General features: G+C 43.3%; 2 protein-coding genes across 11 annotated transcripts in view; both read right to left on the bottom strand.

Moving 5' to 3' along the window:
• Positions 1–4,754: 4,754 nt before the first annotated feature.
• On the bottom strand, positions 4,755–14,748 carry LOC101162827 (retinoblastoma-like protein 2). The gene is made up of 14 exons (XM_023953643.2): positions 14,615–14,748; positions 13,398–13,482; positions 13,105–13,211; positions 12,919–13,010; positions 12,641–12,775; positions 12,399–12,557; positions 12,217–12,280; positions 12,030–12,136; positions 11,778–11,954; positions 9,323–9,394; positions 8,534–8,585; positions 7,503–7,624; positions 7,126–7,287; positions 4,755–5,878 (listed from the first exon to the last, which is right to left on the bottom strand). The coding sequence occupies exons 2-14, from the start codon at positions 13,472–13,474 to the stop codon at positions 5,684–5,686; spliced, it is 1,521 nt and encodes a 506-aa protein (XP_023809411.1). The 5' UTR covers positions 13,475–13,482; positions 14,615–14,748; the 3' UTR covers positions 4,755–5,683.
• A 766-nt stretch (positions 14,749–15,514) lies between these two features.
• chd9 (chromodomain helicase DNA binding protein 9) overlaps positions 15,515–25,324 on the bottom strand; it is a 74,476-nt gene continuing 64,666 nt past the window's right edge. For 7 of the 10 annotated variants that reach the window (XM_011493380.4, XM_020700328.3, XM_023953640.2 and 4 more), the window contains 14 exons: positions 25,034–25,151; positions 24,879–24,936; positions 24,734–24,782; positions 24,364–24,622; positions 24,075–24,280; positions 22,923–23,816; positions 22,671–22,840; positions 22,335–22,568; positions 21,351–21,528; positions 20,102–20,250; positions 19,755–19,985; positions 19,442–19,591; positions 19,169–19,273; positions 15,515–19,002 (listed from right to left, as the gene is read on the bottom strand). In XM_011493380.4, coding sequence (XP_011491682.1) covers positions 17,995–19,002; positions 19,169–19,273; positions 19,442–19,591; positions 19,755–19,985; positions 20,102–20,250; positions 21,351–21,528; positions 22,335–22,568; positions 22,671–22,840; positions 22,923–23,816; positions 24,075–24,280; positions 24,364–24,622; positions 24,734–24,782; positions 24,879–24,936; positions 25,034–25,151 — 3,809 coding nt within the window. In that variant the 3' untranslated portion in view covers positions 15,515–17,994. The remainder of the gene's footprint in view (positions 19,003–19,168; positions 19,274–19,441; positions 19,592–19,754; positions 19,986–20,101; positions 20,251–21,350; positions 21,529–22,334; positions 22,569–22,670; positions 22,841–22,922; positions 23,817–24,074; positions 24,281–24,363; positions 24,623–24,733; positions 24,783–24,878; positions 24,937–25,033; positions 25,152–25,324) is intronic. The other 3 variants (XM_011493383.4, XM_011493389.4, XM_011493396.4) reach the window with 3 other exon arrangements.

Here is a 25,324-nt window from a genome sequence, read left to right as displayed (position 1 = left end):
TATGTAAAACAAAGCCTTAAACTTTGAAGATACAAATCATTTTTGTCTAAACATTTGCATTAGATCCTGTTTAAAGTAGAAAAATAAAACACAAAGCTGGAGATATTCTAAACACTTTTATGTTTTGGCGGGAAAATTGACTGTCATAGAGATCACAAACGATCTCATCATTTTTGCTTTAACGTCCTCTTATCCTATTATTCTGATTTATAGATATGAGGCAGAAAGATGAACTTTTAAGCACATTTAAATACAAATATATTTTATTTAGGGATGTCAAATTATTGCATTTACTGCGATTCATGAATAACAGACATATTACTGCATTTCTTTATTGTTTTAATCTTGTTTTTAATCAATAACTATGATCTATTATGTAAGCGATAATGCCTGATAAGTTGTCCTGTATTAAATGATGATGCAGAAGCCCAATCATGTTGGACAGTTACATCTGCAGAATCTGTTATTGTGGAAGGCCATTATCCCACTTATACCATAGTCACTTACAAAAGAAATACATATCAAACCAATTATTAGTACTTTCATCTTGGCATAGTTTAAGTTGAAATCGTTTTTCACAAAAAGTGGACTATTTATAAGGCAGTGTGACGCATTGTTATGGCAACGGCTTCATAGCCAACACTGAACCTGCGCCACTGCTTTTCTAAACGTTAGGATAAGTTAAACAAAGCCTCATTTCAGGGTGAAAGTTCACCTATTCCTGCTTCTTTTTGTCCAGTCCGAACAAATAAACAAAATATTCCTCCGGAGTCACCTCCTCATTCTCTTTTTTTTTTTCCTCTTCTGCAGCATCCCAGGCTTTAAAATAATCCAGTTCACCAAACGTGTAAAGCAAACTCTGAAATCCCTCACGTCTTTTCCACTGTCTGATAAACTGTGGAATAATGTATGTCAACATATGTAATAAGAAGTTTGGATTGTTGAGTTAAAAACACTCTGGACCTGATGTTTTCTTTTTGTTATTTTTCACAATTGTTCAAGATTTAAAAAAAAAACCTTGGTGGTGTAAAATAAAGGTTGGAAGTCTGTTATGATAAAAAAAAAAACTTTCATAAAGCCTCTTTTTTAGTTGTTGATCTTTTACTGTGCTACAATGTCACAACTTTCAATGAAAATACCTGAAAATGAGACTTTTCACATAGATTTAATTAAAAATAGATTAATTAAATTAATCGCACAAAAAATGAATTGCATGACAGCACTAGTTTTATTTACATTACATTTTTGGCAACTGATTATTAAATAAAGCTGAGGTCTTTTTCTAAAGCCTCTGCTTGTTTCAGCGTAAGGTTGCAGTACTATATTATTGGCTTACAGCTCGTAGGGAGTACAGTCAATTTTTGTGTCACAGCTTCAAAAGCAGCAAACGTGCTGATGAAAACCCCAGTGAACGGGAGACAGTAAAGCCTGAGAATGCTTTGGAGTTAGAATTTAACAAAGCTAAAGTTAAATTTGGCATCTTTTTGAGCCAGTCTTTGCTGCTTTGGTTGTTTACAACCCGGCTCTCCAAAGATCCGACTGGCATTTGATGATCAAATGGTCATGACAGATTTTTCCCCAAAAAATACATATATATATATTTTTTTCTTTTTATTCTTTCTACTACCACACATAAAGAAACTAATACCCTTGTCAGAGCCATGCATGCAGCATAGTGTTAATAGGCACACAGTTATGGGGATGGAGGAGGAGGAGGAGGGGCAGGCTGGTTGAAATCTGTGACATTCTTCAAGGCCAGTGTAAGATTAAAGACCCGAGCTGTCGTGCCTCTGATCATATATTCACAAAAGATACCCTGTGAAGAACATCTTTAAAGAAACGCCGGCTGGAAAATAAGACTAGCACTTGAGAATATTTTGGCAGGCCATTATACACATCACATAAATGGTCTATTACTGTGCAAGAAGATTAAGCCCCAAAGTTGTAAGTTTTCCTATTATTTGTCCTTCTGTCAGCGTTCTTATTTCTAGCAGAGCTGTGCGAGCAGCCATTACTATTTTCTTCGACTGTAATAGCTGGTACGGTCCATTTTTTTTTTTGATCAGACAAAATCTTTTCACTTTTGAGATGAAAGAACACCGATTTAGGAAGATAAATAAATAAGTAAAGCAAACAGCCTTGGGCACAATGCGCAACCAAGCGCATTTATGCAGAAATGAGAAATGTCAAAAGAGCTTCTTTCTGTAATATTGCCTATTTCACTGGCACATAACACTGCCGGTGACTCGGGGACATGAATTCGGCACACACAGTACAGTAAAGCGAATAATGATTAATATAACTTTCATCTTAGGTTTGCTTCACTTGATGTGGCCTTGAGTCCTTTAATGGTTATTGCACGGTAGAAGGATGGAAGTCTGCATGTCCTTCAAATGGAACGTGCCCATTATGGACTCTCCCTTACCGGAGTTTTCCATACATGGCTCTCTATATATAAACATATATTTTTCCCTGCTCTGTTAATCAGTTTCTTTGTCTTTAAAGCAGCAGAGGAGTTATCCATTCCTGCGCCATTAAAACATCAATGTCTCATTTCTGCTAAATGGCAGAGGAAAGATAATTGGCATGTGTGCACGCATATTAATTAACTGATAACGAGACGATAAGCCCCCCCCCCTTCACCTGCAGGTGTGCTGCTGCTAATCAATTGAAAATGAAATGGGGTTAAAATGGGCTTCTTTTATCCCGCCACTGAAATTAAAAACCTATTTAGTGCCACATTTTTGAACAAAGTGCTTTTCATTTATCTTCTTCGGCACATTATTCAATCACACTTTCCATTTGTATAATGGTAATATTTTCATGTAATTTTCCACTGCCTCAGAGATGGTATTTTTTGATATGTCTTTGTGAAATGGCTATTCCATTCCAGCTCCCTTCACTGGCTGGTAATAAACTTACAACCTATATTTCAGATTAAATGTCTTCAGCAAATGGAGCCACTGCTGGATGTGTGACGGAGCTGGTGGAAGAACACTTCTGCTCCCTGCTGGAGCCTGGAGGAACTGCTGGTTCAAGCCCCCCCTGCTGGAGGGAAAGCTAAAGTTGTCTTTTTAACCCACCTCTGGGCTGGAGCTTGCTTATTTGCAGTGTGAAGGACCTGCTGCCTCATAAGAGCACTTGCAGTCGTGTGATGTGCAGAGCATGGCTACCCGGTGCAGATAGCTCCAGCTGAAACATAAGCTGGCTATCTTTACGGGTGCTGGAATAGCCTGCAGCAGAATTGGAAGCGTTTGAAAGAGCGTGTTGGAACTATCAGTCCTGACCAGAGGTGTGTGAGCACAAGCGAGGAGAGAAGAATGAACATGTGAAGGGCTGTGGGAAGAAATGCCGCAGGGATGAGTGCAGGGATCTAAACAAAGGCTAAAAACAAGACATGAAGGAAACACGGGTACAAAAACAACTCAAAGGAAAGTCTTTTATCACATAAGACATGCGAGAAAATAACATTTCTATGAGATGGGCCTTGCTTTCAGCAGGTCAAGTCGAGGCGTTGGGGGAGTATTGTGTCTCTGAAAAGGCCTGGTTCACCTTTGGACAGGCCAATCTGTACACACACGGAGCGCTTCTCAGTCACCACGCCGCCATTTGTCACGTCAGTCGGGCTGCAGAGGTGACCATTTCAAAGTGACCCCTACACGGCCATCATAAATCGCTCTCTGTGGAGGGAGGCCCCATGACCGTGGGGATCATGTATGAAATGAAAGAACAGAATTCAGTGGATACGTCCAATGTTTCAAAGAAATCTTTTTTTTAATGTGTTTTATAAACGTTTTTACTCTAATATTGGTGCTTCTGCTCTGCTTTGATCAATTGAGCTTGTCTTTATGAAAAACGTCTCCTGGGCCTCTTCACTAACAGTGACCTTTTCATGTTTTTATATACATTTTATTTAATTGTGAATGTATTTAAATTGTTGTTTTAACTGTTTATTGTATTTTTATACTGTATACATGCTGTGCAGCGACCTTGAGTGCCCAGAAAAGCACCTTATAAATAAAATGTATTATTATTTTATTATTATACTTTTGGCTTCAAAGAAGTTCAGCAGCAGCGGTGGAACAGCCGATGCTGAAAATGACTGTAGAGCTTAAAGGAGCTGAAATTTCAACTACTGACATTCATGTTCACATTCATTCTCTCAGCTTTCCCAGCAGTTTTTTAATGATGTCGTTATTAGCCAGAATCCAAAAAGAAATGTCGTTTTCTAGAACAGAGTTTCTGCAGAGCGACAATAGTTTGTTAGAAATTCCACCCTTGCTTTCCGTCACCCATTACTGAGAGCTCTCTGTTTACACTCTCTCCCATTAGCTTACAGCCCCTCACAACCCCAAACTAACATTATCGGAGAAGAAGAAAAATATCGGAGCTGTTGAGCCGTTCCGTTTTTAGCCAGATGGTTGCTCCCAATTCAGGATTTGAAAAAAGAAATACTTCATTTTCTTCATATATGTCCTCCATCATGAAAAAAATGCCACGTTAAAAACACCAACGCCATTTTTATCAGTCTTGAGGTCACATTGATCCATATTCTCTTAAATTCGTATCAAAATAAAGCTAAATAGATCCATTAATAAACTTGACTTTGGGGCTCATAAGAATTCCTCTAAAAGTTTAAACTTAAAGCCATAAACTTTGTACCATCTAAACATCTACTAACTCCCTTAAACTGCACAAATGTATGAGGGGAATAAAAAGGAAACACTTTTTGAATCAGAAACGCAGGAAAACCCTTTTTAAAGTGACATTCTCTTATTGGTGATTTACCAGAGTTTATTCAATGATAACAACAGGACTAACATACAAAAAAATATTCATACAAAAGCAATTCTTAACAACTCTTTCAGCTTTTAAGACCTGCTGAAAAATAAAACAGACTTCAGGACTTTGTGTGCAAAATCCTAAATGTTTTCTATACCATCAGTGAGGCAACAAACTCACTTTTAAACAAGCTGTGGCGTGCGTAGCTTATGCATTTTCACAATAAACAGAGAAAAAATTTATTCATAAAGGAAGAAAGTTTCTGTAAAAAGCATTCAGCTCAAATGTAAAAAACGATTTTCTGAGTGGATCTTAAAGAGACCAAACCATATTGATTGTATCTGCGGTTAGTTTTTGGTTAAAGCAGATGAATTGCTGGTAAATCCAGACAGAATTATTCTGTCAGATTAAAAAAAAAAAAAGTCTTCTTCACTTCATTCTTAATACTAGAGCTTCTCCTCTATATCCTGGAAAGTGCACTTAGTTCCTTTCAAATTCTCTTAAAAAAAACGATCTTTTCATCAGGAATCCATTAAATGAATGCTTTACCAGATCAACACATACCAGTAATCATAAGCCTCTACAGCTTTGTAAATACTCGTGGCTAATGAAGTCCTTCTCACAGGTTTCCCCTTTCCTCTGGAGCGTGTGAAAGCTTTTAAAGCAGTTTCCTGTAACCGCGCTCAAAAATACCACACCTGTCTGATCATCACAAGGCAGGAGTTCCCATTATTCTGTAGGTTTGAGGGCAACAAGCCCAAAATATGTACATAGAAATACATATATATTAATATATATAATATATATTCATGGGTTTATATTAAACAAGATTTTTGTTTTTTTACATCGTTTGAGTGTTTTTAAAAGAGGAAGAACGTCAGACTTCCTGCTGAAGAGACGGTCAAACTCGGACGTGATTCAGCGCTTTGGACCGATCCTCGATGACTTCGGTCAGACGATGGTGCAGGACGGACTGACCGTCTGACTGACGCCTCTTAGCAGGAGGCCCTTCCTCGTCCTCCTCTTCCTCTCTGAACGACAGAGCGCGTCCTTTCAGAGGAATTTTTGCTCCGACCTTGTTTATTACACAAAGACTCTGAAAAACAAGGGCTCAAATTCAGTTGAAGAAACGCGACATTTGCCGGGTTCTGCTGAGAGTGGAGTGGAGTTGTGGTGGAGGTGTGCGGCGGTGTGGTGGAAGTGTGCAGCGGTGTGGTGGAGGTGTGCGGCGGTATGGTGGAGGTGTGCAGAGGTATGGTGAAGGTGTGCGGCGGTGTGGTGGAGGTGAGCGGCGGTGTGGTGGAGGTGTGCGGCGGTGTGGTGGAGGTGTGCGGCGGTATGGTGGAGGTGTGCAGAGGTATGGTGAAGGTGTGCGGCGGTGTGGTGGAGGTGAGCGGCGGTGTGGTGGAGGTGTGCGGCGGTGTGGTGGAGGTGTGTGGCGTGGTGGCGCGGCGGTGTGGTGGAGGTTTGCGGCGGTGTGGTAGAGGTGTGTGGCGGTGTGGTATAGGTGTGCGGCGATGTGGTAGAGGTGTGTCGCGGTGTGGTAGAGGTGTGCAGCGGTGTGGTGGAGGTTTGCGGCGGTGTGGTGGAGGTGTGCGGCGGTGTGGTGGAGGTGAGCGGCGGTGTGGTGGAGGTGTGCGGCGGTGTGGTGGAGGTGTGCGGCGGTATGGTGGAGGTGTGCAGAGGTATGGTGAAGGTGTGCGGCGGTGTGGTGGAGGTGAGCGGCGGTGTGGTGGAGGTGTGCGGCGGTGTGGTGGAGGTGTGTCGCGGTGTGGTAGAGGTGTGCAGCGGTGTGGTGGAGGTTTGCGGCGGTGTGGTAGAGGTGTGTGACGGTGTGGTAGAGGTGTGCGGCGATGTGGTAGAGGTGTGTCGCGGTGTGGTAGAGGTTTGTGGTGGAGGTGTGCGGCAGTGTGGTAGAGGTGTGTCGCGGTGTGGTAGAGGTGTTCGGCGGTGTGGTGGAGGTGTGCGGTGGTGTGGTGGAGGTGTGTGACGGTGTGGTGGAGGTGTGTGACGGTGTGGTAGAGGTGTGCGGCGATGTGGTAGAGGTGTGTCGCGGTGTGGTAGAGGTTTGTGGTGGAGGTGTGCGGCGGTGTGGTAGAGGTGTGTCGCGGTGTGGTAGAGGTGTTCGGCGGTGTGGTGGAGGTGTGCGGTGGTGTGGTGGAGGTGTGCGGCGGTGTGGTGGAGGTGTGTGGCGTGGTGGCGCGGCGGTGTGGTGGAGGTGTGCGGCGGTGTGGTAGAGGTGTGTGGCGGTGTGGTAGAGGTGTGCGGCGATGTGGTAGAGGTGTGTTGCGGTGTGGTAGAGGTGTGCGGCGGTGTGGTGGAGGTGTGCGGCGTGCGGCGAACCTCAGCGGGGCTTGAGCCGAACACGCAGGTGCGAGTGGGCGTCAGCAGAGACGGGCTGTCTTTGTTCAGCCGTGAGATGAAGAGGTTGGTGTTGAGAACGCGGTACCTTGCAGAGAATTCCCTCTGCCGTTTGGGATACGGAGACGAAGGCGGAGTGTCCCCCTGGACCAGAGAGACAGGAAATGAAATTTACAGTCTCACTTACACACCGTCTCACTTTCTGCCCGTCCTCCTCTTCACACGGAGGTGAGATTCCACCAGCCTGTGTGGAGTCACTAAATATCAAGACTAAAATGTATTTAAACACTCACATTTTTTCCATGTTCACAAGTCTAAATTCAGAGGCTTTGTCTTGCTTCTAATGGTTTTTCACTCACCCTGCAAGCGGGGTCAAACTGTTTAGCAAAGTTCTGCATTTTGCTGCTGTAGGCTCGGTAAAAACTGATGAAGCTGCCTCCTCCCTCCTCCTCCCTGGGAGAGCTGGGCGTCAGGATGTCAACTGTGAGGTTTGGAATGAACCAAAAACAAAACATTGACTCACTATGACAATCCACAAACACCATCCATGGATGACCAAAGGGTTATTTGAAGAATTTTAAAACAATGAACCAAAGATAAGGAGGAAATAACAACATCCTCATTACTATAACTTATAAGAGAGTTAGTTATAAGCTCTCTGTGGGAGCAAAATGTAAGAATCTATATATGTATGGAAATATATATATATATATATATATATATGTGTGTGTGTGTGTGTATGAATGAGTATATATATGAATATGCATTTGGTAGGTCAGCACCATAAGAGGAAAACTCACGATGCGCAATATTAATGATCAATATTGAATAACGATTTGACTTGTGACACATGAACAAATAGCAAAATAACCAAAAACGTCATTTCTATTTCACTGCAACAGTTTGATTTAAATAAGAGTCAAAATCATTTAAATGATTCTCCAAATGACCCTTGTCTACATAGCAGACAAGCATCTAACAGAAAAGGGCTCCATCCGATTGGTCAAACGCATAACTGGATTTATTTTTTTTCGTTAAATACTTCAAGCTGCCATAAGTTTGTTTTAGCACATTTAAGGTAACCATTTATCCCATTTCCCGCCGTCTTTTGCGATATGCGTATAGCACAGCTTGATGTTGCGATAACAATAAACTTGCGATTGGTTGCGCAGCCCTAGTATTTGGTTAATAAATATTTGTGTAATATTTGTCAAGTTTTGTATCTTTTGGATGGGCTTGGATAAATGCTTTTCCATTTCTTTGGGGTTAATGTTGATTTATCATCAAATTAACTTCTACATCAAACTGTAGTCAACCATAAATAAGCAGCAGCTAAATAAAGATTTTCTATAGCAGATTAGTGAAACCTTTAGTTGCATGAAGTCGTCACCTGTTCCTTGAGTCTCCATGACAGGGTCTGTGATCTGCAGGTCTTTGCAGACCTGAGGACAGAAAAAGGCTTTAGAATCAGGGATTTGGGATCAGATGGTTTATAAGTAATCTCAGTGTAAATGTTCTAAAATATTGTTATAAATAAAGCTAGATAAATGAGGGTGCTAGGAGGACTTATTCTAAAAATGGTTTAATGTCTATAATCATAGTTATAGTTGAAAGCTAATCTGCAACAGCTGGACAGGAAATAGGAACTAGATTTAACGACAGTGTTCACTCGCTATTTCACAGTCTCACGGTTTTGCAGACTTTTTTTGTTTTTTTAAAGCAGATGGAGAGAAAAGAGTCTCAAAAGTGTAATACTTGATTAGAAACTTGATTTTTTTGCCCAACTGTGTGCACTTGCAGTTGTGTATTCATATAAGTTCAAGTCCCGTTAGTGTCACGTCCCCTGGGGGAACGGTGAGCTGCAGACAAAGCCGCACTCGGGAACCGTGCGATGGTTCAACCCCCAATCCGACCCTTTAACTCTGAGGGTCAAGCAGGGTCCCATTTTTAGAGTCTTTGGTATGACTCGGCCTACCACTCTACCACAAGGCCAATGAGCTGGTGTACAAAACGTACAATGAATTTACACACACACAATTGAAATGTCAGCAGCTTAAAACTATCTTTGAAACGCCTCTGCACACACATCTATAAATGTACGCACCGATCGCTGCCTGACGCACACAGACACAAAGTGTGAGATCACTAAAACAAACTGGCATGTTTTTAACAAACTTACACCGTCTGTGGAATAATGCAGAGAGCTGTAGGCGTCCATGATGTCACTGACAGTTAATGTGGTCCTTGTAACCTGTGAAAGAATAAAAGGCAAACACCAGGAGTTAAAGACTCAGTTTAAGCTTTCAAATACAAACATAAATAGGGAATAAAACCAAGAGTTTACGCTGCCTTTTTGCACCTTAAAAACAGTAAACTTCTTAACGCTGTGTAGTTATAACTGGTGTGATTGATAGATAGATAGATGATGACTTTATTAATCCCACAATGGGGAAATTTCATTTCTGTGGCAGCAACACGACATTCAGAAATAATCTATATAATATAACATCAATAAAGGACATCACAAATGACATTTATATTAGATAATTAAAAATATTACTAAAATTATTATGAAAAATTATTATCAAAAATGAGATTCTTATTAAATAAAGAAATAAATATTAAATAAATACAGCTGCAAAAGTGTAAAAAACATCTGCGAAACATGTAAACTGTAAAAAACAAAACAAAAAAAACATTACAAATTTTTTCAAAATACAGAAATAACTAATGAAGTTCACACCAAAAACAAAAACAAACAACTGTTCAGGAACAAAAAACAATTTAAAATTGAAAAACAACAACTACAACAAAAGTAAATGAATCAATGACTAAACAGAAAAACACCCCTGGGACCGTGGAGTGTCACTTTGACACGGTGTTGTACAGTCTGATGGCTGTGGGGAGGAATGACCTGCGGTAGCGCTCCTGCTTACACTGAGGGTGCAACAGTCTTGTGCTGAAGGAGCTGGTCAGTGCCTCTACAGTTTTGTGCAGGTGGTGGGAGGGGTTATCCATGATGGATGTCAGCTTAGCCAACATCCTCCTGTCCGCCACCTCCTCGATGGACTCAAGTGTGCAGCCCAGGACAGAGCCGGCCTTTCTTACCAGTTTGTTAAGCCTCTTCAAGTCTCTGCCTGCACTGCCCCCCGCCCAGCACACAACTCCATAAAGGACCACTGAGGCCACCACAGTGTCGTAAAAGGTCCTCAGCAGCTGTCTGCACACGCCAAAGGACCTCAGTCTCCTCAGCAGGTGAAGGCGACTCTGGCCCCTCCTGTACAGAGCATCCGTGTTGTTGGACCAGTCCAGTCTGTTGTTCAGGTGAACACCCAGATATTTAAATGTGTCCACGACCTCAATGTCTGAACCCTGGATGTTCACCGGTGACTGTGATGGTGAGGACCTCCTGAAGTCCAGTATCAGCTCCTTTGTCTTGCTGGTGTTAAGCAGCAGGTGGTTAACTTCACACCAGCTAACAAAGTCAGTGATGACCCCCCTGTAATCCTGCTCACCCCCCCCCTGATACACAGCCCACAATGGCACTGTCATCTAAGAACTTCTGCAGATGACAGTGGTGGGAGTCGTAGGTGAAGTCTGATGTGTACAGGGTAAACAGGAATGGGGAGAGCACAGTTTGTCAGAGCACAGATTGTGTCACATACAACACAGCCGAGCAGAAACTGGGAGGAGTACGCTACATAAATGTAGTTGGCACTTACGGTGAGTTTTACCGAGCATGGAAGAGGAAAGCAGAGCACAGCCACACAGGTGTGGTTGGGAAGAGGAGACGATACAACTGGCGTTAGAACCCCCAACCCCTGCCTGTGCCCCATCTTTGAGCCCTTTGCAACAGCAGCATTGATCATCGTCCGTTTCAGACTCGCCAGCTCTGCCATGCTGCAGACATCCCACCTTGGTGCTCATGTTTATCCATGTCTGACTAGCTTAAGGAGCCGTGGACTGTTTTTATTTGCTCCAGAACAATCTCCATCTATGAGGTCCATTCTAGTATCTTCCACAATCCTCACTCAAATATTTATGTTTGCACCTCCTATTTATCATGGAATCACTCTTGAATTAAAACCCTCAAATGCTAAACCACCAGCACACGGTACGCGGTTTCGTACTCCACTAAAAGCGAGCGGTTTTGGTGTTTTTAACATGTTTTTGTGGCATTTTTCTGATGATGGAGGACATTTAAAAAAAAAAAAGATTCACTTCTGACTATTTCTTTATTTAAGTCATAATGAATCAGGAGCAGACGAAACAATGGCGTTTAAAATAAGAGCGCCAACAGTCCCATCCACAACTCCTGCTGATCTGCAGAAACGATGTCCCAGAAAACGACTGATTTTTTTGGGTTTAGCTAAAAACGGCACAATCATAATAATAATAAAAAAAAAAACTAATGGAAACACTTTAAAAGATGATTGGAGTGGGATTTTAATATGGGTCTTTGTAAATCGGATTCCTGGAGTATTGATATGTTTTTAAGGCGTCCATCTTTGTTACAGACGAAAAAAAAACAACTGAGATTTTGGTGGAATCAAGAAATACTTTTTTCAAATAACAGCGCGCTGGTTTTTATGGCCAAAACGTTCACCAGCATGAAGGAGGAAATCCAAGCTCACCTGAGCTGTGATGTAGATGGAAGAGAAGAGCAGCTGATCCAGGTGATGATTCACCATGAGGCGAGGGTGCTGAACCAGCGAGTTCTCAAAACAGGTCCAGATCGACCTCCTCAGATCACCAGAGAGCTTTAGTTTGGAGCCCAGATCCTCCAGACGTGCTGCTGTCATGGTGTAAACCTGCGGCCAAACAGAAGCAAAGCTGCACCAAACCTCACCCGTTTCCAAAAACAGTAAACAGACGACGACGCTCACCATGCGAGAAAACTGATGCAGGAAGTTGTTCTTCTCCGCCTTGTTCACTGTTGTGGAGTGCTCTTCATCGTCGTTGGAGGAAAAACACGTCTCCAAACTGACTCGATCTGACAAAATAGAGCAAGAGTTCAGTCTTCAGTGCAAAGTGCAAAGAAAACCCAGAGTTTTGGCTACACTTTTAGAGGACCTTGTGGTTGGTGACAGCCTGAGTCTGGACGTACAGGACTTTCAAGGAAACTTTGTGGCATCACCTGCATACAGCACAAGGGATTCTAAAACACTGCTCTGCTGGAAGGAGCTGCAAAGTCCTGACATTCTGTTAGACACCAAAAGATGAAAACGTGTCAGATCTGATCTGTCTGTGTCCACCTGCTGGATGAGAGGAAAACGGCCGCCATTAGCTTGGATCTCCTCCCACAGTGGCGAGTCGCCGGTCCAGGCCAAGCTCTCCAGGATTTGTTGTTTCACTTGAGAGAGGGACTTGCAGACATGATAGTGCTGATCGAGTGTCCTCACAAGCTCAATCACCTGGACAAAAGGAAGTTATAGATGTGACAAGGGCCAATAAGCTCTGATCACATGTTGACTACTAGTCTAAGCTGCAAACACACCTTTATCAGGTGGTAGGGCGTGAGCTGGAGGATGCGAAGAAGCTGGGGGAAATCACACGGTAGGTGGTTTGAAGCTATCTGGACCTCCAGACAGCACGCCACCAGACAACGGTGGAAACCATTTGACAAAAGTCCCTACAGCCAACAGTAGAAAAAGAAGTTTACTCTGAAGGAAATAAAATGAATGACTGGAGTAAAAGTAAGGTATGCAGTGATCGAATTTCAAATCAAATATAACTGCGGTTTTTCCAATGGCCACAGGAGGGCGACATACTCACAGAGTTGTCACTGATGACCCGCCTCTCCATCATGTTCTTCAAAATCCTAAAATAGTAGATCCCGGCTTGACGACAACACTCTTCGGCCAAATCTGTAAGCATTGAATGTGATTCATACTCATCATAACCTTTCTTTCTGAAAATAAAAAAATAAAAAGTAAATACTTAAATCACAAACATGCCCACCTTTGTTGCTCTGGTCTTCCTCCCTGCTCTTGTAGTTCTGCAGAAACTCTTGGAGTGTACCATCCAGTCTCACGTTAACCTCCTCTGTCAGATCTTTGGACCAATCCCTGGATTCAAACCAATGCACAGAAATACAAATAATTCTTTCATCAGCTAGAAAAATAAATGATATGCTGAAGTTTATAAACAGATGTATGAAGGGTTTGCTTCATGTGTTTTCCTCTTATCCGTCAAAACAACAAAAACAACTCGTTTGCGGTGCTAATTTGCTTCTGCTCAACTGACTGTCTGACCTGCACGCATTCGTGAGGTGCTCACTGGGGCCCAGATTCTGCTTTTCCTCATCGCCACCCTGAGGTGTGGTTGCCATGGTGACCTCTTCACTCACACAGGACAGGAAGAAGGTGGAAACAGAAAAAAGAAGGGAGCCATTAAAAGAGAACACATCCATGCATCACGTTCAGAATGAACAACGAGAACAAATGACTTTGGTGTAGCGTCTGCTTGTTAAGTCGAACATCAGTCAGGTACTTTATAAAAACCAGAAACATAAGTCCTTAAACTCATAGAAGTGGTGTTGTTGTGCCTGCTGAAAGACTAAATGTTAAGGTTTTACTTAATAAAAAACTTTACTGTTAAAAAATATATTCCAATCAGATAAAAGTCTGGTCTATTGCAACGCTTTGATTGATGTCAAATGGTAATCAATGGTGTCAGCCCATTATTTTTGACAGATGTTTACAAACTTGTCACTCAAAAGCTCCGAGACACTGGGGTCTCTGGGAGTTTAAGCTGCAGCACAAATGACCAAGCTTCCACCACCGTGCTCAACAGTTAACACAATCTTAGCACTGATTGTGATGTTGAACAATGCTGTGCGTTTAAGAAAACATTTCAAGTTTGTAGCACGTAGCCAACTGACTTTGATTTTAAATGTTGTTCTTAGCAACGACATCTCTAAATCCTTAACCCTTGTGCTATCCTAGGCACTTTAACATTGGGAGTTGGGTCATCTAGACCCACTAGACAGTGCGCTGAACCTTTTTTCTTCAATGATTTGTGATCTTCACTGGTGTCCATGGATTACATGAAATATTTCCACCTTTATCATGGTAGGGAGAACACTTCAATGTAACGGTGGGGTCATAGGATAGCACACGGGTCAAAAAGCGGGTCTTTACTTAAAAGGGCCTGATTTCGCTCGTCAAACATGTCTTTTTTTCCGTACCACTTTTCTTAAATATTCCAGACTTTAATGAAATATTGTCTTTCAGCCTAGTTTCAACAATATAACACATTAATAATTACTAATAAAATAATCGGGGGAGAAAAATAAAACATGTCTCGACAAATTCCAAAGATGGCGATCACAGGCTAAAAACTATAACAATTTTATCCCTTCTTTTACAGAAACGGCTCCTTCTAAAACAAGCACGTGTCTCTCCATGTTTAGCATATACAAATAGACAAAATAGGAACTTGGTTAGGTCTTCCTGAAGAGTCATCTTACCAGAAAACCTGTCGTCGATGTACTCGCGTCGAAAATTTAAAAGTCAAAAGAGGCGCTACACTAGCTAGCAAGAACGTGACAGTGGTGCGTTCCTTTTCACCGGAAGTTGGGGGAAAATCCTCTGTATGGTACCTAAAAGTGTAGGATTTCATAAAATAAAACAAAAATTGCCAAAACAGAACCAACCGTAGTGATACAACATGTTTATTTAAAATTTACCTGAACTTAAATCTACTCAAACGTAAGTTTTAATGGACAAATTGACCAAGATCCCGCGTTGATTTAAAAACGTTTTTTTTTTTGTTAAGTCCTGTGAACGCAGCATTGCATGTTGCATAGTGACGTAGTTTAAAAGGGACAAGCGTGCTTAAGAGAACGGAGGCAAACTCCCGCGAAACTTGATGGAAGAAATCTCACGAGCAGTTTGGGGGTTGCTTTATCTACATGGGCTATTTATTTGATGACCCAATCTTCCGTTCCGATTAAACATATATAACAAATTTAATTATATTATTAGCAAAATATTATACACACATGACAAAAAAAAATCTTTTTTTTTTAATTTCATACTCAACATCTTCAGTGTGGAACCACATGGTTTCTGGAGAGAAGTTCATACATTCATCCAAGCTGGAAATAGTGTAGAATGTGCTTGTAGAAAACTGTTCAAGTCATCCTTTATAGTTGGTACATCCAGTTGTAAAATGTTGTAAATGGAACTTTTTAACGGTTTTTAAGGGTAAACTAATTTGAGGTACTTGTAATATGAAAATCAGCTTAGGTAATTAGCACTCAGACAAACACTTGACACTTTCACCTCAAATGTGAAGGTTATCACAAAAGAAAAAAAAACCACTTCCTTGCTAAAGTCTTTCAAAGAAAAGACAAATACACAAAGAATTAATAGTCAGAAGAATATGTTTAATAAAAATAATTAAACCTCAATTTCCTCTATAGAACTTCATAGAAAGTAATCCAATAAATTACAAATGACTTAAGACGCATTTTCCTGCACTACATGAATTTTTTTTGACTGCACGGACCACAACTTGCCAATGTTTGAGAGAGAAAAAAAAAACAGGGTGACATTTGATACTGGTTTATACTCTCCGGGATTGCATGAGAAAACTGTATTGGAGACCTTCCATGTACAGCAGTAGTGTGTTTTGTCGTTCCTCTTGCATATTGGTCTCTGTTGGCCTGTCAACCACAATTCAGCACTGCTGCTGTACCAACAGCAGTGATTTAGGAGTCCTACAATACAACATCAAGAAAAACAAATCTCCACTTCTGTCTTTTAGAGCATCATCCAATCGAGCCACCACTGATGGTCAGAAAGTCCTTACATCAGTCGGGTACAGCAGAGGCTATGCGTTTGCATACAGACATACATATGAGTTAAAAGAGAGCAGAGGTGCAGATGTACAAAATGACAGTGGCATGTTTCATTGCTCCGACATAGAAAAATACCATACTGTTAGTAATAATTAATGAAAACTCAACTGCATTGCAAGCAAACCCATGACAAGGTCTATATAGAACAGGCATACAAGATAAGCACTTTAAAGCAACAGTAGAAAACAAACATGTCTTCAGTCTTTGTGTTCATGGTTGAACCCACCAAAGAGGGATGCTACAGCTGTACTTAAGAACTGAACAGTATAGAATCAGGTTGGAGAGGCCCAAGCCAGAAGTTTCTCCCTGGAAATGATGAGTCTAACAGTCCACTGTGTAACAGCAGTCCTAGAGTGAAAACTGTTGTGCCAAAGAAAATTACAACAAAAAAAAAGGGATTTCAGCTCGAGCATACTCCAGTGTCTGTGTCCTGGTTACGGCTAAAAAGCTGACGCGTGCAGGAATACTGAACAGGATGGACAGCGGGCACAGATCTGAGCCGCGGAATTCAAGAGCAAAGTACGAGGTAAGGGCACTTCTACCTAAGCTTGAGATCTATTTGTGTGGATGAGGGAAAAAAAAAGTTAAAACAAGAACCGTCTCGGAAGCCGAACATATCCTCATATTAATACTCAAAATGGATTCAAACCCTTCTGAGAGAACGTCTTTGAAAGCGATACACATTAGTGATGTGGCTTCTGAGTTCTAGTTTGTCCCTTCAGCACAGGAAGGTTTTAACAGTGGAAGATGCCATCCCAGAGAAACGGAGGGGTGGGGGGGATAAAAAAAAAAACAACATGGTGGAAGCTCTCAGAGGAAAAATGGACAAAAAGGCCTCTGACACTCAGTCTAGCAGATACAAGGGAGTTGTGTACATGGACAGAGAGCAAAAATACACTCATGCACATGTACATTTGCACAGTGAAGCCAAACCATTGAGCAGAGTTGAGGTAAAGATGCAGTTCAATGCACAAAGACTGTAGTAATATCCAGAAACACTGTCAAAGGGAGGGGGGTCAAAGGGCAGTTGTTGTTTTTTGGCACACAGTCAAATTTTTTCACCACAGTTTGAGGAGCTTTTATTCAATATAGATGTGCGTATGAACAAACTGTGGGCAACGCAGAAGCACAACTATCATAAGGTGATGGTGAAAAATAAAAAAAAGACGATAAAATGTGTGAATCTTTGAGAGAGAGAAAAAAATAACAATCCACTAAAAAAAAGTGACTTGAGCTTATTAAGAATTGTGAATTGTTATTGAGAAGTTTCCCCACTGATTTGATATTTGAAGAGAGAATGCCAGGTGATTGTGTCACCAAAAATAACAACCTCCAGAAAGTGAAGTTTGTGAGGCGGAGCCAAGTTGTGCACGGGGGGGTGGTGAGTGTCAAAAACATGGCAGACGGAGAATCTACAGCTTCAGTGACATTCATTAGCTGCCCAGGTTATTGCTGACATATCCGATGTGTAATCTGCCAAGCATGGGTGTCAACAAACCAGCAAAAAGGTACAGACTATTTACAAAGAGGAGCCAAAGTGTCAAGCGTCAATCTCCCCACAGCCCCGCCCCTGACAATCAAAATATATTAACAGTACAGCTCCAAGAGCATGTTGATGTAGTTTCACTTTTTTTTAATAAAATTAATCCTGACATAATTACAATAATGCCGTTTTTTGTTGCAGTTGTACACAATGGTGTGGTACATGTTCACAGAGTTCAGAGTTCCACTGAAGCCGGACATGCAAAATGTCTCAAACAAGATTGTACCTCGTGAACAAACACATACTTTAGGTCAGTTCTTCCTGTTTTTTTTTGTTTTTTTTGTTTTTTTTTGTAGACTTTCTTACACAACATTGTAGTTAGTTTTCATATTTACATGTAAAGAAATTTCAACATAAGTGCTTGAAAAAATCCAAATATGTGAATATATGTTTACATTTCTAAGCAATACATAAATAAAATTTCTGTTATATATTTATAGGTTCAGTCCTCGTCACTCGAGTCTGAATTATCAGAAGATGAGGAGGAGCTCCCAGACTCTGACGAAGACGAATCCGCTTTGGCCGAACCTTTGAGATCACAGTTTTCTTTTGGATCTGACGGTTCGTCCTCATCTTCCTCCTCATCTACAGTCTCCTCTGGCACCTCGTCGTCGTCCTCCTCTTCGTCGTCCTCCTCTCGATCCTTCTGCGCTTGAAGCTGCTCTGCCCCTTGCAGTGAGGACTGGGGGGTTGCAGGAGGAGGAGCAGCAGCAGCAGACGGAAGGGTGGAAGGGTCATTGTTTGAGCTCGGCTGCTGTGTGGCAGACACGGGAAGGTTAAGGCCTGGAGTGAGAAGCATCCCTGGGTAAAGCATACTGGAGAGTAACAAAGGGTTAAGAGAAAGTGGTTGACTGGTGGCTGCAGATGCAGCTGAAGCACTTTGTGTGGTGGTGGCAGAGGAAGAAGAGCTGGAAGTGGAGGAAGGAGTCCCGTTTGAGTCCTCTGTCCTTTCTCCTTTGTTGTCTGAGGTGTGAGAGGGGGTTTCAGAGGCAGACGTCTCATCTGTTGCACTGCTGCTGATTCCCTTTGTCTTCTCTTCAGAGCCTCCTGCTCCTTCCTGAGCCGGTTTCCCAAGCAGGTTGCTCACACCCAGCAGGTTTGGCATTCCAGCCATACCAGAGAGCATCATGGGAAACATAGCAGCTAAATTACTTGCAGCCAGGTTGCTGGTGTCAGACGGCAGGCCCAGGAGACCAGCAGTGAGCTGCAGGGACTGTAAACTCTGGAGGTTTTGCTGGAAAGCCTGCAAACTGGTGAGGTCCATACCAGGGAGTAGGCCGTTAGCCAAGACCGGGTTCAAGCCAAAGGCGGAGGCAGCCGGATTTGGCGCCGCTGCAGCTGCAGCCATCTTTGCCAGAGGATTCTTCGGCCGGCGTCCTCGTCGGCTGACCTCCTCGGGAACGATGGGTCCCGTCAGGATCCGATCAAACATGCTCTCCGGAAGGTAACCCTGCAAAATAAAAGAACACGAGTGTTCGATGAATCACAGTGTTTATCAAAACCAGGCAAAACTTTTACAAAAGCTGTTATGAATTACCCAAAAGCTTCAACAAACCTATAATTAGGAAATTGGGTTTTTGATAACATTGCATTTCAAACAAAGATCTGCAACCCACCGACTGTTTGACTACATCCGCCCATTCAGGAGGGACTCCATACTCCGGGTTCTCCTGAAGGAACCGGGACAAATCCTTCAGAGGAGGAGCGAAGGCTCCCCCAATCTAGGAGAGAGACACAGGCATTGAAAACCCATCCAGGCCTGATCACAGCCATTCCATCTTCACTCACTTTATAGTCTTCTGTGCATTAAAACCAGTGACAGGGATTCACCGAGAGTCTTTTATCGGTTGTTAATTTCTATTTAAAAACAACCAAAGATGTAAACACACCTTGCGTGCATTTCTCCTGTTGATAATTTGGACCCTTTCTTCTCCCGTCAGGCTATTGACATCAATCTTGTTGGGGTTCCTGCAGCGGTGCCTTTTCTGTTTTGGCCGACCGTCCTGGAAGTGGAACTGCATTTGCATCTTATTTACTCCCTGAAGGTCGCAAAGAAAAACAAACGAAAAAAAAAAGGATATTACAACGTTGTGCACTTGCATTCTTTGTCCATATACAAATATTTATCAGAGTATGGGATCCATAGACAGACAGAATGTGTGGTCCCTGAATAGAAGAGAGGAAAACAACAGAGGGACTCACGGGAATGAAGGCCCCGGTGTCTGCCACGAAGCCAGGATGCTCGTTGAGCCATTGCTCCAGATCTTTCTTCCTGGGAGCATCGTCTCCAGCGAGCCGGGTGCCGTCTTTGAGGTTAATGACAGGAACTCTGCTCTCCGTGTCCGCAGGGACCTGACTGGTGCTCGGGCTGTAGTTTGGCATGGCGGCTGCAGGCATGCCCACCTGACCGATACCTCCCCAACCTGGAGGCATCTGAAGACGTGGAATAAGAATGTTTATATGCACTGTAGGGAGACATGCATTTAACTTTCTTATATTTATGCAGGAACTTAAACATATGTTGAATGAACTGCCCCCCCCTTGCGTACCTGATGGGAAACAGCAGGGGTTTGATTCCTGTTCATGAAAAGCAGGTCCATCCCCTCCACGTTCTTCTTCCTGCCCCTCCTCTTCTTCACCGCCGGCTGACCATCGAGTGCTCCGTTCAGCCTCATCTGACTGGTAAGACCTGGAGAAACTGAAGGGGAATCAAAGAAAGAGGACAACTCCGATGAGTATTTTCAACATCAGGTTTCACATAAGTGCACATTTCACTAAAGGACAAAAATCTTAAATAAAAGTCCAACTTAGGTTAATATGTTTACAGCATGAACCAGCTGTTTTAGCTGTTAAAGAGTCTATGGTAATGATTTGGTACATCTCAAAAAGTAATATACCAAGATTACACAAGTATATTTATAGGAGTTTTATTAGAAGAGTCATTTAAAAGAATTCAGAATAAAAAACCTATTTATTTAAGAAAGTAAGAGAACAGAAATGTGGGAACATAGGAAGACAAAATAGCAGTCCTCCTCTAAAAGCTGTGCTCTGCTGCCATCTAGTGGTGGAAACAAACTCCCCCAATTGCAGCACACATAAACGGGTCTGTAGAGGGTCTGCAACTCTTCATGCAAAAACAAATTCCATTTGGTCCGGTTTCTTTCAGAGCCGCAGAGTCACTGTTTATAAATTTACACTTTGTATTTTATTCAGACTGTGAAGGTATTCCTTTATAAAATGTAGCTTTTAAATATTTACAATAATTGAATCATAGGAGGGTCTAAGGGCAGGGATGCCCAGTTAAGTTTAGTTTAGCGATCGATGGAGCAGATTTACAAGAAAAAAAAATGTAAGAAAGCCAAATCAAAGCTGACACATCCCATCTTTAGGATTTTGGTGTGCCGTCTTCCTTATCCAGAGTAAACATAACAGTGATGCAGAATCCAATTTTTTAAAATATATTTGTATATGCTTTAAGCGTATTCTAATAATAATCTGCTCTTAACAGCATTTTTCTCGTTTATTTGACACTAAAATTTAAAATATAAAGGACAAAACGTAATAAACTAAGATTAATTAACTACAAACCCTTATCATATTGATATAATTTGCATTTCTTTACAGCCACAGAGCCACACTGAAGGGATGAAGAAGCAACATGTGGCTTCAGAGCCTCAGGTTACAGCCTCCTGGTTTACACCATCAGGATATATTAACCACATTAATCTACAATCTACTTTCCATCTACAGTCCCGTTCATGACTTCATGATTTTCTTTTATTTGTTGAACAAACGTACCCGTCTGGAAGTTGCTTTGAGGCTTAGTAATGTCAGCCAGTCCTGTGTCCGAAGCGTTCTGCAGCTCCTGAAGCCGGGCCAGGTACTGCTGCTGGGCCTGGGGGCCTTCTTCGGGCTCCAAAGGCCTCTTCAGAGGTAGACCTTGCTTCTGGAAGGTCAGCTTCAGACCCCCTTCCTGCTGCGCAGAGACACGTGGATGTGAGACAAGCTGAAGACAAAGGGAACCATACTACTGAGCTGAGGAAAACGGATCAGGAATTGCAGAAGGAGGATTTCTTTGAAGGGACTTTTTAAGAGCACACAACAAATGAATCTATAAAGCTGTACCTCTAAAAACAGTCTACACCATGAAAGTCCCTAATAGGAATGCTCTGATTGCTTCTTATTGAAATGACAGGGACACACAGACACACAGTGGGTAGAGCACAGCAGAGCAGAAGGTAAACTACTAATGGTCTGGATTATAAATAAAAGAAAATACTATATCAATACAGTTTAAGGTAAACGGTAATAAAAAAAGAGTCAATCTTTATCAAAAAACTGCACAGAAAACAATAAATAAAGCAAATTTGAGACCTGCCGAGTTAATAGCCCTATTGCCAAGAAACATGTTAGATATCACCCACAGCAGAAGGCCTCCATTCCAATCAGATTCCTAGTGAAACCCCCCCTTCAGTGTAAAGAGGCTTCAAACCTTATTATATTCTTATGACTGAATGATTTGTGCTTGTGTAATTACAGCCTGAGAGCTCAATTCAAATTGAGTGTGTGGGGAAATGAGGGAAAGGCTGCTATTAAATTAATCTCTCCTCCTGCCGGGAAGACAAAACTGCTAATCATCCCCAAAGAAAAAAGCGGGCCAGCAACCAGAGAAACATGCTGAATGCTGCAGCTAGCACCGGTCAAGGCAGCAGAGGTGGCAGGGGTCCTAAAGTTAGAGCTGAAGCGGAGGAAGGAGGAGGGTGAAGGGAGAAATCAACATACATCGTTGAGTTTTACTGAGAACTCCTTGTTTTCTGCAACATGCTTGGTCACCTTTGACCCCTGTGGCGAGGCAGAGGGGTCCTCGCTCACGCTGTTGTTGGCATTGTCCAGCAGCTTGGTGGTGTAGAAGGAGGCCACTGCGCTGCCGGGCTCATAGACCCGCCGTGGGCCTGGCCACTTGCCTTTGAGCACTGCCTGGCAGATGCTGTCCAGGCGGTTGATAATGACTCGGTCCTGAAAGAAAAGAAAAAAAGACCACACCCTTAAAATCTGAACGTTTTTGGAGGCTTTTTAAACCTTGAGATGTCAAACCACCCGTTTGTTGACGTCATTTACCTTTGGCCAGTACGATGCAGCCAGCATGTACCCTCCTCCCTGAAAGGGATGAGATGAATTGCTGGAGATGCCGTTCTCCGACAAATGGGCATCTTGTGCTTCATCCCGTGCGGTGCTCAGAGACGCCACGCTGTCCTCGTCAAAACCCTTCACGCTTGCTGCTGCAGGCACTGCAAACATGCCAGAGGCGGAGCTTAGACACACTTGACACGCCCTGCTGAGCAGAGGCTCTCTGATCAAACGGAATCTCACCTTTCTTCTTCTCCTCCTCCCCCTCACTTTCACTGTCATCAGAAGAGGATGAGGAGGAAGAGGAGGACGACGAGGAGCCGGAAGAGCAAGAGGTTGATGAAGAAGAGGAGCTGGATCCGGAGCGTGAGGAGGAGGAAGATGATGAGGAGGATGAAGAAGAGCGGGATGATGAGCTTGAAGAGGAACCGTCGGAGTCCGACCCGGAGCCGCGTCGGGCCTCCTTGCGACCCCTCTTGCTGGCCTTTTTGGGTTTCTTCTCAGACGAGTTGGGTGTGAGTGGTTTGGTTCGTGCGGCCACCATCTGCTTCTCCATGTCCCTCACTGGTAAAACAGGCTTTTCTTCCAGAACCGAGGGAGCTGAGGGAGCTGATGGCATTTCCGGTGCACTCCAGCTCTCCCCTCGTCTCTCCTTAGTCTCCTCCTCCTCCTCCTCTGAGGCTGGCTCCACTTTGGGTATAACCCCACAGGGATCGGCGTCTTTCTGAGTGGACATGGGCATCGGAGAGCCTGTTAACACTGCGCTGGCCGCCTGGTATTGAGGGTGCAGATGGGGGGTGGGTAAATGTGCCTGCTGCTGCTGCTGGGCAGCTTTACTTTGGCTGTAGTTGCGCTGGGCCGCCATGAAGCTGAGCTCAGGGTCTCTCAGGATGTGGTAATCTGTGCGGCTCACGCCGTGCTTGGCAGCCCCGATCAGCAGGTCATGGTCGTGAGCGCCAGCCTCCCACCACACGGGCAAATCCGAGCTCATCTGACACAGCGACAGGCGTTCGTAGAGCAGTGGATGTCTGAGAACCTGTTCCCGGACTTGACGAAGCAGCTCGACTCGGTACAGGGTGCGGGAAGCTCGCTCCTCCGTGATGGGCTGGATGGTCAGAGACGGGTCCACAGCCGAGTCTGGAGCAGAGAGGAAGAGCGAATGAATACTTTCACAATCCAAAAGCATGTTTGTGGCAGCAGCTTAAACACCACGCTGTTTGCTTTTCCACTAATGATTGACCTTATCAACCAGTTACCTCAGAACTGCTGAGTCAGACAGGACAGGGGATTCACAGAGGAGTTCAACTTAACAAATAAAATCTCAAAGCAGTTGGTGTAAGTAGTGGTAATTTCTTGAACGTGTGCGGTTGGGACTATAACCAAAAATCTTCTGACCTCCCTCTTTTGGCGGCAAGCGACACACCCGTCGACACATGGCGGTGAAGGCGCAGAGGTACTTCTGAAGGCTCTCGTCGGTTTTCTTGTGCAGTCGAGCCATGGCTCTGAACTTGGTCCAGTCGAAGCGCCCGAGGCTTGGGTCGAAAACAACCCCGAATGTGGAAACCACTCGATAGAAATCTGCCTCTTCGCGCCTGGTCCACCTGAAGGAAACACGTATTTAAAAAAAATGGTACCCTTTGCACATATTCAACAGATTGGAGGATCCGAGGTTTTTTTTTCTAACCTTTGCTGACGCTCAATTTTCGCAGCCATCTTGGGGTTGAGTGTGTCGTTGAGCATTGGGGGCAGGGGACAGAATGCAGTGGGCAGAAGCATTGGCTGCTGGGACTGAGTTTGGAACTGAGACTGAGCCTGGTGGATGTGCATGATTTGCCGGGTCTTGGTGAAGCGCTGCGAGGCTGTGATCAGCCGCCGAAGTCGGGCTGTCAGCACAGAGGGGGAGGGCCAGTAGGCACTCTGGCCTTCCATCACAGGGGCGGCATCTGGATAGGAGCGACAAAGAGCAAACTCCAGCCTTTGTTGCCATTTTAACGGCACAGAAGCAGCTTAAAATTGTGAGACAGTCTGCAGATTACAGTACATCTAATTCTCACCTCCAGCATTATCAGAGACGACTAAATCTCCAGGAGAGGAGGCGTCATCCTAAACGAGAAGATTTATGGAAATGCAGTGACACACTTTGAGCAACATTTAACAATTTCTCTTTTCTAGCATTACTGAGGCTTCTTTGAATCTTACCTCCATGTCGTCCTTTAGCAGAGCCGGAGCAGGCTTGTACTCTGGATCATCCACATCCCTACACAAAAGATTTGCATCATTTTAATAAAACCAGCAGGTTACAGCTACACACCCACAGTGAACTGTGATCCCACAGACTTTTGATCTGTGCATACCCATCCATTAAGTCGTTGGCTCTCTGTTCGGCAGCGATTGCCTTCTCGTCGGGCCGTCCCACGCGCTCTAAGAAGCAGAGAGTTGGGTCTGCACGAATAGTGTTGTACTTTTCATAACCTGGAACGGAGCAGGAGGACACTTAGTCTGCTAGCTTGAAGATAGGACCAAGGGAGTATACACAAGCTGGTTAGATTCCCACAAAAACACTCGATATCAGTGGAAAAAGACTAAAAAAAGAATAGCTAAAGTATACTTTTAATCATCTTATCAAAATTGCCCGTTAGGTCATT

This window comes from Oryzias latipes, chromosome 3 (assembly GCF_053564925.1).
Source record: "Oryzias latipes strain Hd-rR chromosome 3, Olatipes_Hd-rR_3.1".
Taxonomy (NCBI): domain Eukaryota; kingdom Metazoa; phylum Chordata; class Actinopteri; order Beloniformes; family Adrianichthyidae; genus Oryzias; species Oryzias latipes.
This window is presented reverse-complemented; position numbering and strand designations above follow the sequence as displayed.